Genomic DNA, 14,752 nt, shown 5'->3' on the forward strand with positions numbered 1-14,752 from the left:
TCCTCCATTGAACCTTCCCTTCTGCCGCTGCCTTGACAACGGGAAAGTGCCAGGATGTGAGACTGTGTGATAGACACGCAGCCCTGTGGGGACGCATGGGGAAGAGACACCGCCGGGAGCGTACGTGGCAAAGCAGTGCTGCACATAACTGGAGGGGTTTGAAAAAAAAAAATAGCAGACAGGGGGCTGCATGTTTTGTGTGCACCTTGACCAGCTCCATTAATCGCAAAGGTTAAAAAAAAAAAAAAGTCCAACACCGGTGTTACAATTAATTGGGACCGACCCACGCAGTTTCAAGTCTCTACCGGTAGGGTGCTATTAACTGTGACACAGGATGCGAACTTATTGCATAGTAACCGGAAAACGTCTTGCAAACAAAAACGGTTTACTAGGGGGGTTATTTTTGATATCAAATGCTCACTCCCTTTATATAGGTATTTGAATTCAAGCACATGCACCATGTGTGAATCCCAGATAAATATATATTTGAATACAGTGGTACCGCTTTTGGACATAGTGAAAATGTGTTTTATTTTTAAATGCATACATAGCGAGCGTTTATTGTTGATCAGTTACAAATATAGTGAAGTACGTGGGCCTATATAAATGCAGAACCAGTTATTCTATTGATGCATTATTTAAAAAAAAAAAAAATGCATTGGTGTTTTAGATGCGCTTTTTTGAAACACATTGAACTCCGTTTCAAGAATATTCAGGCGTTTTAAGAATAACCTGGAACAGTGCACATTTAAATGGACATTTTTTTTTAGAAATCATTACGTTTGCGATGAATATTATTTTTTTTTAATATAATACATTAGTATTCGCGAGTCCGAGGAAAGCGAGAATGAATGACGCGCAACACTCTCTCATTGAAATACTGCTCACGAATTAACAACAGCTTGCATTTCATAACTTGCGCACGAAGCAAACGTGTGCTAAACGCAACCCTTAAACTGGAAACCGGTTTCTTAAAACAAAAACCTATCTGAAGCGGCGGCGTTGCGAGAGCCCCCCGTGTTTGCAATGAACTGGAAAGCCAACAAAGCCTGTCTTGTGGCGCAGAAGGCTGGACTGTGGATGAACGTCGTCACGTTGACACCTGAATCACATTTTGGTGATGAGATGAACGCGGGTGTTGGAAGGCTGTTGCCTGGGTTGTTTTTGGTTTTGGTAATTTAGAAACTACATCAGTTTGAAATGCATCGTGTAGATGCGACGTCGTTTCCTACATTTTGATTGAAAAAAAAAAACAGGTTTTGCCAGAGGGCTGCATCACGTGGCCCATTTTTAGCCAGCCTGCACGCATTCATTTAGAAATAAATACATGCATGTACATAATGATAATAATAAAATACATGACAAAAACAAAATAGGCTATATAGTCTAGAAACGAAATCATTGAAGAAAGCAAACAAAACAATGATCCGATCACAATAAACTGTGTGTGTGGGTGTGGGTGTGGGGGGAGAGTGGGGTAATTTTTAGCGGGTAAATAACAACATTATGAGTCTCCAATCCCTTTGTTTTTGCACTTTTTTGAAGTCGCATGCGTGTGACATTCACTTATGGCATGGTTAATGGCACTTATGGCGTGTGTTAAACCTGCCTACTGTCTCTTTAAATTTACCCAGGAGCCCCCAAAGGAGCCCCAGGGGCCCATGCACGGATCCCCACCCTAAACACTTGAGCTGTTTAAAACACGGCCGGGGATCCGCTTTTAGCACGGCTTAAAAAAAAAAAACAGAAAAAAAAAAAAACAGAGAGCACCTCTTTTATTTCTCAAAAGACACGGATCCCGCAGACCCAACACCGACTGGTTCACAGATCTGGAAATGTTGAAGTTGGAGGCTCCTGGCTTTTTGAGAAAGGGGAGAGGGGCCGGGGGAGATATGGGTGCACGGTAATGCTAACTGCAATATTAAGAATATTAATAACAGCAATAATACCTATAGAAAAGAATTCGAGGACCGCGCACGACATTGCAAAAGAATAAATCCTGCAAATCGCATTACTAAAATAAAAAAAAAACACAATGGACGAAGTAGAGACGCACAAAGGAGACACCCCTTCCTATCTGCGCTCTGGAGAGGGCGGTGCGATCAGAACTAGAGGGACCGGCGACGGTCCAGAAGAACCAGCAATGCTCAGGCGGCCGAAGCAGGAGGGTAAGAGGCTGTTTATGTGTGTGTGTGTTTTTTGTATTGAGTTCCCCTCCCCTTTCTGTGTCTCTATCAGTCTTTATGTGGTGGACCAACGTGGGCCCCTCGCTCTCTCTCTCTCTCTCTCTCTCTCTCTCTTTCTCACTTCTTCAAACAAAGACAATACCATGTTGACGCGGGACCGCCACCTAGCTGACACATTTTGTTACTGCATTACATTAACCCAATACTGTACAAATGTGTGTGATTTAATTTAAGTTTGATTTTCGACCTTTTTTTTTTTAAAATAAGAATCTTTTTTTTTTTTTTTTTAAGAGGAGACATAAATAATGCAGCGCAATTTGCCTGCAAAGAGAGATTGCTGAAACTTGGTAAGAACATTCTTAGGCAGAAGTTATTCCTCACACTGTGTAATGGCGTTTGTAATAATTTTGAGTGGTTCTCGGCTCCAGTGCTGAGTTCTTATCGTGTTTCTCTAACCCTGCCTGTGCCCGGCTAAGAGCTGCTCCTAGCTTGCCCGGAGACTTCACAGCCTTTCTCATTGCATTCGAGTCATGTGACAGTGTGACCTGTCCCCATGCCGGCCCCTCCCTCCCTCTCTCTGTGTCTGTCAGTTGAAAGGTCACGCTGTCTTGTCGTTTGAGTGGATCGAGGAAGGCTGCTCAGTCCTGGCAGTGAGGATTCTCCACACAAGCTCAAACCAGCAAGGAAGGCGACTTTGTAGCCGCTTATTTTTTTTTAAAATATCACGAGACAGTAAAACATACCTTTTGCATGTTGTGTTTGAGGGTGTAGATCAGTGAAGAACGATAGCATGGAATCCTTGTTGTTCCGCAGCAGTGTCTCTCTTCTGTAGCGTGCCCAATTATTTCCAATTTCTCCCAAATTTAAAATGTCCAATTCCACTCCCTCAACTCCCCACAACAGCTCAAGAGAGCTGAGTGTCAGCAGGCATCCTCCGATCCCCAAGCCAACCGCCTCTTCACACCCAGGAGTGCCACAGTGGATGTGAGCTACCGCCCCCTGGAGGACAAGCCCTGCAGGTGTTTGAGCTCACCTGGCCAGTAGGGGCGGCTGCAGAGTGGTGAGGAGAAACAGTCCCAGCTGGTTTTGCCTCCCTAACCCAGCACCAGATTCAATGCTCCCTGTGGAATCCCCAGCGAAGAACTTCACACAGCCAGGAACCTGCGCTCCCCTGACTGCATGACTCCCCCTGCACACCACGCGGCCGTGCCTTTACCAGAGGAGACTCTCTGTGACCCCTGCGCTCCCCTGACTGCATGACTCCCCCTGCACACCACACAGCCGTGCCTTTACCAGTGGAGACCTCTGTGACCCCCTTATATATCCACTTTTCGATCTCTATTAATCAGGCATACTAACACATTTTGAATCTTTTCAGAGGAGCTGAACGGAGCTGTCGCTGACCCGGGCGAGTCACCATCTGGCCCAGCTTTGGAGCGCTGCCTCAAGCTGTCTCCGGGAGGAGGAGAGGGGGAGGGCAACATGCCCAACTGGAGCCAGCCAGCCTCCATACCGTTCTCCCCCTCCCCTGCCACCTTCCTCCTCCCCTCCCCCCTCTCCTCCTGCTGTGGGGCCCGTAAGCACGGAGAGCAGCGGGAGGAGCGAGCGTCGCGCCCGGGAAAGAGTCGCATCCCAGGCAGGGACCACCGGCGCTATTACCACGAGTACTGGCGCACGGAGTTCCTGATGGACTTCGAGCCGCAGCGCCACGGCATGATCTGCATGGTGTGTGGGAGCTCGCTGGCCACGCTCAAGCTCAGCACTATCAAAAGGCACATTCGCCAGAAGCACCCGGACTCCCTGCTCTGGAGCCAGGCTGACAAGCAGGTGATCCGCTCGGGCTGGGAAGCGCACCTCTCCCTGGAAGGAGGGCGCGGGGCTGGAGCCGCTGGCCCGGGCAGCGCTGAGGTGCTGGACTGTGCGAGGCGCTCTGTGGGTAAGGGTGTGAGAGAGAGTGTGTGTGTCTTTGTGTGTCTCTGTCTGTCTGCTTCTGCGTGTATGTCTCTGTGTGTGTGTCTTTGTTTCTGTGTGCGTTTCTGTCTGTTTCTTCATCTCTGTCTTTGTGTGTCTCTGTCTGTCTGTTTCTGCGTGTATGTCTCTGTGTGTGTGTCTTTGTTTCTGTGTGCGTTTCTGTCTGTTTCTTCATCTCTGTCTTTGTGTGTCTCTGTCTGTCTGTTTCTGTGTGTGTCTCTGTCTTTGTGTGAGTGTGTCTCTGCCTGTCTGTCCCTTTGTGTGTGTGTCTCTGTCTCTATGTGCCTGTGTGTGTCTTTTTGTGTGTGTGTGTGTCTCTGTCTTTGTGTGTGTCTGTGTGTGTGTGTCTGTGTCTGTGTGTGTGTGTGTGTGTGTGTGTGTGTGTGTGTGTGTGTGTGTGTCTGTGTGTGTGTCTCTGTCTTTGTGTATGTCTTTGTGTGTGTGTCTGTGTCTCTGTCTCTGTGTGTCTCTGTCATTGTGTGTGCTGTAAAACTAATGGACATTGGATGCAGAGTGGCAGATCACTAGATGGTACTGAAGACACTACAGCTGATCTAGCCTACATTTCAACTTCCATGTGACCTCCGCCCGCTCCCTGGTTTTGTGCAGTAGAGTAGGTGGGGCTGAGGGAGTTGAAAGGCTGCATTGTTGTCACGGGGATCTGAATGGAATGAGGGAAGTTGTTCAGTCCCGGCAGTTAGGATTCTCCAGACAAGCTCAAAGCAGCTCAAAGGCAGCTACAGGCAGATCTGATGGTACTAATCGATTGCAAACACCATGAAACAGTCCTCCAGGGGGCTGTAGCCCATAGCCAATTTCTTGGGGATCAGGGGGGACCCCCATTGACCTTCAGTTCGCTGAGCTGTGGCACTGTAAATAAAACACAAAATTTAAAGAAAGAAATGAATATTTTTCCGCTCCCTCCAGGAAAGCCTCGCTTGTGTGACCCGAAGAGAAGCCCGCAGAGAGGGCCAGGGGAGGGCGGCAGGGGGGCTCAGCCGCGAGGGGGTCCTGGCTCTGGAGTGCGCACTCTGGAACGCTACCTCAATGAGGCCCTGCAGTCCTGGCTCAGGCAGGAGTTCCTGATGGAGTACCACGCGGAGGCCAGCCGGCTGGTGTGCATGGTGTGCGGCAACGAGCTGCCCTCGCTGCACCTCGAGGACATCAAGAGACACCTGCTGGACATCCACCCCAACTCCCTGATCTACACCGCCGAGGAGAAGCACAGCATCCTGCAGATCTGGGGCGAGAGGAGCTCCCTCTACAGGGGCAACACAGGTACTGCGCCACGGTCATTCCAGCATCTCTGTGTGAACAAGTTGTCTCTCTACAGAAGCAGGGCATTTTTCTAAACGCTGTTTTTTTTGTGTGTCTTTACCGGATGCGCCACTCGGGAGCCCCCTAGAAACACTATTGTTGTCAGTAATACAGTTGTTGATTGTCTCTGTTCCAGCCCTGCAGTGCAGGTATGGGCTGTGCTAATCCCTCCTCTGCTCCACTGTGCAGGTAGAGAAGGACAGCACAGATCAAAGAACACTGCAAGCCAGGGTGCAGGAGGAAGTTACTGCCTGTGGCACTGAATGTAGCCAGCGATGTAGTGTTACTCTTCAACCTGCCCTAATCTGGTTTCTTGTTGCTATTAGCAGTCATTATGGTATGCAACATGATCAGATATTTCATTTGTCAGCCAGAAGTTTGCCCCACCCTATAGAATGAACTCATTTTGCTTCATAAAGTCGAACCCTGCTGAAAAATCTTACCTTAACATATTGAATTACACACCGCTTCGTAGTTTTCCACATACTTAACAAAAAAAAAATCTAACATGACATACTGTACTACTGTTATGCTGGCCAGCTTTGAGGGGGAAACGCATTATAGTTCCCCCCTCAATCGAGGCGAGACCACCCTTTCAGGTGAATCCTAGTTCTGTTTGGTGCGCACTCTGATGCAAAACTAATTGACATTTTCACACCTGCACAAACTAACCAAAGTTAGGTGTTAACTGAACTCTAGTGCGAATTGTCCTCTCCAGATGAGTGAAAGGTCACTTAAATATCAAAATTATAGCTTTTTAGCTTTTATAACACAACTTCTTGATCAATAAAGTGTTTGCCACTCTTCCTCCCTCTCCCCACACAGCAGTCGACGTCAGTCCTCTGAACAGCTCTGAAATCTCTATCAAATCTGAACCAGAGACAGATGGAGAGACAGAGTGCGACAGCAACTACCTTCCCCGGAAACACGACAACGAGGCTCTGAGTTCCACCCTCGAGAAAAGGCCTAGGAGCAGGGACCCAGCCTGGAAGACCACCCCCAGCTCCCCCCTCCGCAAGAGGCACCGACTCCCAGCCGAAACCCCCGGCCCTTGCTACCAGGAGCGCTGGCGGCTGGACTACCTGGTGACCTACAACTGGCAGAGCGGCAGTCTGGTGTGCATGGTGTGTGGACAGCCCCTGCCGGCCCTCAGACTGGGAGCCATCAAGAGACACATCCAGCACAGCCACCCTGAGAGCGCCAGCCTGGGCCTGTCAGACAGAAAGGCCCTCGCAGAGGCCTGGAGCAAGGGGGAGGGAGCCGAGATCGCGGGGGAGGCACCCTGCAGCCCCGTGCCAGGTAACACACGGCTCTCACGCTGCCTCTCCGCTCAGGGGCTCCCCAGGGTACATAAGAACAGTTTGGGAATGAGAAATTTGGCCCATCAAGGCTCACCCTTTGTTAGCCACACTCCTCCCCTGCTGGAGGGGAACTCATTTCAAAGCACAGAATCCAGGCTTTTTTTTAATGCTCCCAGTGTTATAGATGCTTCACCTGGTCGGCTATTCTCTGCATTTATAACTGTCTGTGTCACAAAGTGCTTCCTCTCTTCTGTTCTACACTCTACTCAGCTTCCATTCACGCCCTCTTGTTCTTCTCTCTGTGCTGAATTTGAAGTCGTGTCTTGGGTCGACTTTATCAAGACCATTTATGGTTTTGAAGACTTCGAGTCCCCTCTTCCCCTTCTCTTTTCCAGGCTGAAGAGATTTCATTCTTTTACCCTGTCCTCCTAGCTCATTGAGTCCTGGGATCAGCCCTTCTCTGTATCTTCTCTAGTGCAATGATGGGTTTTGTTGTAGTGAGGTGATCAGAACTGCACACAGTGTTCTAGGTGGGGTCTAACTAGAGCATTGGATAATGCAATGAAGTTGTGTTTATTCACATGCAGAAATCCAAGGCAACAGCGTTTTCCTATAGGACTGATTCCTTCCAGGCTTCCTAGCACCGCTGTGTTAATCAGAGTGTTTCTGTGGGCTCCCGAGTGGCGCATCCAGTAAAGGCGCTCCATGTGGAGTGCAAGATATAGCCTGGAGATCGCAGGTTTGAATCCAGGCTATGTCATTGCTGACTGTGACCGGGGGTTCCTAGGGGGCGGCGCACAATTGGCCGAGCTCCGCCCGGGTAGGGAAGGCTTTAAACCGGGATAAAAAAAAAATTATAATTGAGCATTCCAAATTGGGGAGAAAACGACAACTGAATGTAATTTTACATTAAAATTTGCAGGTAAGTGCATGGGTCTCTCCTGTAAGGCAGTGTGCAGAGCCTGGTCTCTCCTGTAATGCCACTCACGCTGCTCCTTCTCTGTTACAGAAGATCTGCTCAGCGCTCCCCTGCAGCTCCACGCACCCCTACAGCTCAGCGATCCACAGCGGACTCTTGTTCCCTTCGGCAGCGGCTCCGTGAAGGAAGAGCGGACAGCGGCCAGCCCGGTGGAGACCAGCCTGGGTAGCAGCCAGCAGGGGGCGGGGGTCCCCGGGGGCCTCCAGGACAGAGCGGGGCCCCGGCGGAGCCACTACCCCGGCAAAGACCAGAGGCGGAACTACCAGGTGCGCTGGAAGCTGGAGTACCTGATGGATTACGACTGCCGGCGACACAGCCTGTTCTGCCTGGTGTGCGGGGGCACCCTGGCCACGCTCAAAGTCAGCACCATCAAGAGACACATCCAGCAGATGCACCCGCACTCGCTGCAGCTCGGGCCCCAGGAGAAGCAGGACATCCTGCAGGGTCACAGCCAGAGGGGCCAGCGCTGCCTGCACTCCCAGGACTGCTTCAGCACTGCAGACAGGGGCAAGGCTGGGGTCTGAGAGGGCTGACCCGGGCTGTGCAGTCCAGACTGGCACGAGCAGCATGGCAGCATCACCACTATCCAGGAATGTATTCTCTAAAACCGAGGGAACAGGGAGACAGAGGCTTCAGACCTCTAGCATAACAGGAGACCGGGAGACCTACAGCTCTGGCCAAAAGTTTTGCATTATTCAGATTGAGACAATATGAACATAATTTAGATCTTGTGTTTAACATCATGTAATCAAAGAAACTACAAAATGATCTCGCAATAGACTACCGGGAACATAATAGCAGTACATGCCACATTTTTCAATTCCTTTTTTCTTGAAGTATATGGAAAACTACAAAGCAGTGTGTAATTCAACAACGTAACATTATTCAGCAGGTTTCATTCGACTTTGTGAAGCAAAATCAAAGCAGTGTTGCAAAACTTCTGGCCATAGATGTAGTTTGAGGTAACTTTGCTGCGTCAAACCCCAAGTCTCTCCTGGTGTGCCGCGCTGTGGCCTGAAACCTGGTCTCCTGAAACCAAGTTCCAACACAGCGGCTTCGCGTTCCCTCAGCTTCACTTCTCTGCAGTATATACAATATGAAATAGTGCTAGCCAAGGATTTCAGCGCTGTGACTCTCGTTAGCATCGCAGCACGGTCACTGTCCCTATTTAAGAGTACTGAAGAAGGATTCAAAAACATCTTTAATTATTACAGCTGGCAACATTATCCCCGCTGTTCATCTTTCAAGCTCCTTTGAGGATATCAAACTGAACCCTAATCTGAACTCCTTGTTGTAACACAAGATCAAGGATTGACAGCCCTGGTCAGCACTCCGTTAAAGGGGAGCAGGGATAACGGTGCTACTGTTGATGAGAGGCGAGGAAACAGGTATCTTGGATTTCACGCTGTCTTTCACATCGCTGATTCGTTTAGTTCAGTGCTTCATTTCGAGCACGTTTTGTTCTCATTCGAAGGTGCGGTATTTAACAGCAGAGTCTTTGCTGGGAAGTGTTAGGAGCAGAAGCTGTAGTTGTCTTTTCCTCTCCTCACTGTATCATTGTAGGACGAAGGAGTTTCTACAGCTAGCAAGCACAACATAAAATTGAAAATGAAAAGTTGTACAATGTGAGAAAGTTATTATTGTGTGTGTGTGTGTGTATGTGTGTGTGTATATATATATATATATAATGTATATGTACACAGCGGCTGTCAAAAGTATTCACCCCCTTGGACTTTTTATTTTATTGTGTTACAACATGGAATCAAAATGGATTTAATTAGGAGTTTTTGCCACTGATCAACACAAAAAAAGTCCATAATGTCAAAGTGAAAAGTAAAATCTACAAATTGTTCTAAATTACAAATACAAAACAGAAAATAATTGATTGCCTAAGTATTCACCCCCTTGAGTCAATATTTGGTAGAGGTACCTTTGGCAGCAGTTACAGCCATGAGTGTATCTGGATAAGTCTCTGCCAGCTTTGCACATCTGGACAATTTTTGCCCATTCTTCTTTGCAAAGTTGCTCAAGCTCCGTCAAGTTGGATGGGGACCTTTGGTGAACAGCAATTTTCAACTCTCAATTGGATTGAGGTCCGGGCTTTGACTGGGCCCCTCCAGGACGTTGACCTTTTTGTTTTTAAGCCACTCCAGTGTGGCTTTGGCTGTATGTTTGCGGTCACTGTCCTGTTGGAAGATGAATCTTCTCCCAAGTCCCAGGTCTCTTGCAGACTTCAGCAGGTTTTCCTCCAGGATTTCTCTGTACTTTGCTGCATCCATTTTGCCCTCTATCTTCACAAGCTTTCCTGGCCCTGACGCAGAGAAGCATCCTCTTAGCATGATGCTGCCACCACCATGCTTCACGGTAGGGATGATGTGCGGTGTTAGGCTTGCGCAAAACATAGCGCTTAGCGTTGAGGCCAAAAAGCTCTATTTTGGTCTCATCGGACCATAGAATCTTCTTCAACTTGGTCTCAGAGTCTCCCACATGCCTTCTGGCAAACTCTAGCAGAGACTTGATGTGGGTTTGTTTCAACAATGGCTTTCTTTTTGCCACTCTCCCATAAGGGCCAGTTTTGTGAAGCACCCGGGCTATTGTTGCCGTATGCACAGTGTCTCCTCCCAGCTCAGCCGTGGAAGAGTGTAACTCCTTTAGAGTTTCCATAGGCCTCTTGGTGGCCTCCCTGAGTAGTGCCCTTCTCGCCCGGATACGGCCTGTGCCATATTCTCTCCATTTCTTAATAATGGACTTTACTGTGCTCCGGGGGATATTCAGTGCCTTGGAAATGTTCTTGTATCCGACCCCTGATTGGTGCTTTTGAAGAACCTTATTCCGGATTTGCTTTGAATGCTCCTTCGTCTTCATGATGAAGTTTTTGGTTAGGAAATGTACTAACCAACTGTGGGACCTCCCAGAGACAGGTGTGTTTAACCTGAACTCATGTGAAACACCTCAATTGCACACAGGTGGACTCCATTCAATTATGTGACTTCTAAAGACAATTGGTTGCACCAGAGCTTATTCAGGTGTGCCATAGCAAAGGGGGTGAATACTTATGCAGTCAATTATTTTATGTTTTATATTTGTAATTAATTTAGAACAATTTGTAGAGTTTATTTTTCTCTTTGACATTATGGACTTTTTTTGTGTTGATCAGTGGCAAAAACTCCTAATTAAATCAATTTTGATTCCATGTTGTAACACAATAAAATGTGGAAAAGTCCAAGGGGGGGGGGGGGGTTGAATACTTTTGAGAGCCAGTGTGTATGTATATATATATATGTGTATGTGTGTGTGTGTGTGTGTATGTATATATATATATATATATATGTAAAAATTAATTTTGTTTTATTCATGTAAGGTACTCACTATGGTAAGTACAGGGTTCTCTGCCATTTTTAAATGTATTTTTTGGTCATTTTTTGTAAAAAAACAAAACCCTCTCCAACAAATACTCAGTCAGATAGTTACCCATTTTACCCGCGCTGCAACCCCAGCTTGCTCGTGAACTCTGTATCTGTGAATTAGGTGGTTCTCTTCCTGTAGGTTTTGGAGCATTGGAGTTTACCACAGATAAGCCAGCCACACACCGCAGGGCATTCCACACAGGTTTACTATCCGCACGCCTCGGGGTGTGATCAGCACGATGCAAAGCCAACTGTTCGGCTGTCGTGTGTGATTGCATGTGGCCCCACCCAACCCAACCCAACCCAACCCGGGCGAACTGGTTGGCGGGCAGAGTGATTCTGAAAAATTCCAAGCAGTGCTGACAGATCCCCACAGGTTGGAACACTGGTTAGCCAATGAGATTGCTCCCTCTATTCTTGCAATGTAAAACGGTGCACACTGCACTGTGAAGATCCGATTGGGATAGACTGGGTAGCAACCCCCCCGCCCCCTCCCCGGGTCACTGTATTAACACATCTGTCCCAGTACAAGCTGGAAGGAAGTATGTCATGTATCGTTTACAGAATGGACTTTCTTTTGATTAATTCAGAAATGTAAAAAAATGTGAATACAGCTTCCAATTTATGGCATGAATTCATTTTGTTATATTTTAGGGTGAAGATCAGCTTCCAAAACAGTCTGTTTTTTATATACACGCTGCCTGGCCACTTTATTAAGACCATTCTATTGGATTTGGCATTGCCCTGACTTTGAGTTTAGGCTGGTCATGTGACATGACTTCCCAGCAGCACTGTAAAGCTGTGGGAGCAGCACTCTCGCAAACAGTCTGCCAGAACTGGGGAAAGATATAACAGCATTGGAGAGATAGTGGGGGCGGGTGGAGCAGGGGCCACAGTAGCAAGGACAGCCCTGCTGGTCAGGCTGCTCCAAGAGTCATCAGAGTGGATCACCAATGGCAAAGGGAAGCCTAGAGAGGCTTGTCAAGTGAGAGCTATGAAGGACCGGATGGATTCCTCGAGACACCTTCCAGCACCTTGTGCAGTCAACACCACGTCAAGACTGTGATCAGATCCCTCGAGACACCTTCCAGCACCTTGTGCAGTCAACACCACGTCAAGACTGTGATCAGATCCCTCGAGACACCTTCCAGCACCTTGTGCAGTTGACGCCACGTCAAGGCTGTGATCAGAGTCAAACGGTGGCCCAACCCAATATTAGGGACAGGTCCTAATAAAGTGACCAGTCAGTATATAATAATATATTTTTATTTATTTTATATATATATATATACACACACACATGTGTTTTGTAGTTTGATGTTTCTAAGCTTGTAATGGGAGTTTAGAGAGATGTGCTACAGTACATCATCATTTGCTCTACAAGGAAAAGACAATTGATGCAGAGCATTAAATATCTATTTTTAAATGCATGTACGACAAAATAACACCCACACAACTCAAACAGAATACATGTTTGTCATCTTTTTATTAATATCACATTGACATCAGCATAGGAACCCCACTTCTTTAAAAGCTCTTACAATACTAAATCTACACCTAACGCAAAACAGAGCTTTATTTAGTATACAGATCAATACCAAAAAAAAAAAAAAACTAACAAAGCAAATCAGAAAGGATGAACTAAAAATAATTCTGCACATGTCCATCACTGAAGAAAAGCAGCAAGAAAACGATGTTACTCTCGAGTCCCGGGGCCTGTACGCATGACTCTGGCAGTACTTGGGAGAATGAATTAGAAAGAAAGAAAGGAGAGAGAGACAATGCCCCACATTATTATACAAGGCGAATATAAACCTGGCTCCCTGGACTACTGGCAGTTCATTCACAATTTTAAACACTCAAGCCATATTTCCAATAGTATTATATAGTCACTATCAATGATCTTGACTAAACTGCATTAAAAGGCAGAGCGACTATCCTGCTCGCACGCTGCTTTGCTAGCGGGTAACAGTCACGCAGTGCACTTGGGGGTCCCCTGGTGGCAAAGTATGTTTTTGAAAAATTGGCTATTGAGGGAATCTCACGTTCAACATGTGTGTGCAAATCTGTAACACACAAGCGCAGGGCCATTCCGACAAAACGAAAGCTGTGCGAATTTAAAAAAAGGGCAAGAAAAATAGAAAACCTATCAATCACACTGAAATGAGCGTTATTTTATTTGTTTACCTCTTTATTGAAATAAAAGTAGTATCGTACTGCTGTACCTCTACACAGACCCACTCCCTCTAAGGACTAAGCTAATTATTAACCCTATTATTATTACTCTGCCCCTGTAGTTTACTTAAATACCTGTCACAGGCACAAGCGAATGACACAGGAGGAACGTTATCTACACGGGAACAGCTTTTAATGGAGCGAAACACTGTGCCGCTAACAAACTCCACTGACGTCCTCCTGAACTGTGAAAGAGCCTTCTGTTGATGGGACAAACGGTTTTCTTGTTAATTTAAAATGCAAAACAAATATCCATTCTGAATAAGCTGGGGAGAATGTGAATAAAAAACCACACACAGCTCAGGAGTAAAATGAAGAAGAAGGAGGAGGCGCCGCCCCCCCCCCCCCCCCCATACCGGTGTTCTCTCGGTCCGTGGGAGGGGGGAGGTGAGGGCAGGTGGGGTCCACCCCCTTACTTTCTCCCTTCTGAAAGAGACAAACAATCTTCCTGGTAGAACGAGTGTTGAATAATCAGCTCCCATCTGGTCTTTTGACACAAAAGCTGTTCGAGGAACAAGCGTTGGTCTTTTACCACAAACTCTGTCTTCAGACAAAAGCCTACAAAGTGACCAGTAAACGTTTTTGTTGTCATTTTTTAAAAGCAGCGCACGACTATTCTATTCGTGCTGATAGATAAGCTGGGGTCTAAGTGAAGCGACCCCCAGATTCACCGTCAAGAACCACAAACCAGATTCTTAGGTTTTTCTACCTAATCCCTAAAGATGTCACTTATGTGTGAGGGAGGAGCTTACTGGGTCAAACCCAGTGTCCCCACAAAAGGAAAATCTGACAAAACTGTTTTTGAGGACACACTCCTGCTCCCCTGAAATGGGACATTTTTACTTGCGATCAGGAAAAGTCCTTTGCGTTATACGTATATGTCAACGTCCACACACACACCGAGACTGTTTGTGTGTGTCGACTTGCACACAACAACCTGCAGAATATCTTGGTCTGCGCCTAGAAAATAGATTTTTACACGTATAACAGAAAAGCAAAGGAAGAACTACTTATCCAGGTGAAAGACAAAATTATCAGTGCTGGTTCTACACCCCCAGGGCTTCTGAAGAGACAGGCAGCGCTGACGGGAGGAAACTACGAATTCACATTTCCCTCAGCAATACAAAAATACTTCAGCAGGTTATGACTTCCTGTCAACGCGACGCGACACCAATTAACGCCCGCCCACACCATAGCGACAGTTTATTAATTCCTTTAGAAATGAACTATTTCAAACCCCTCAACTCAAACCCTGTGCCTAAAAAAAAAAAAAAAAACACACAAATTATCCACTATGATTATTAACAATAACAATTTAAAAATAGTTAGAACTGTTAGAACTTTTCTTCTGGCTTT

At 46.8% G+C, this 14,752-nt stretch overlaps 1 protein-coding gene across 1 annotated transcript; it reads left to right on the plus strand.

Moving 5' to 3' along the window:
- Positions 1-1,450: 1,450 nt before the first annotated feature.
- On the plus strand, positions 1,451-8,635 carry si:dkey-106g10.7 (uncharacterized protein C11orf95 homolog). The gene is made up of 6 exons (XM_041243236.1): positions 1,451-2,168; positions 3,565-4,122; positions 5,085-5,467; positions 5,664-5,811; positions 6,300-6,773; positions 7,785-8,635. The coding sequence occupies exons 1-6, from the start codon at positions 2,036-2,038 to the stop codon at positions 8,276-8,278; spliced, it is 2,190 nt and encodes a 729-aa protein (XP_041099170.1). The 5' UTR covers positions 1,451-2,035; the 3' UTR covers positions 8,279-8,635.
- Positions 8,636-14,752: the final 6,117 nt, after the last annotated feature.

Source organism: Polyodon spathula, unplaced genomic scaffold, assembly GCF_017654505.1.
Source record: "Polyodon spathula isolate WHYD16114869_AA unplaced genomic scaffold, ASM1765450v1 scaffolds_1681, whole genome shotgun sequence".
Lineage (NCBI taxonomy): Eukaryota > Metazoa > Chordata > Actinopteri > Acipenseriformes > Polyodontidae > Polyodon > Polyodon spathula.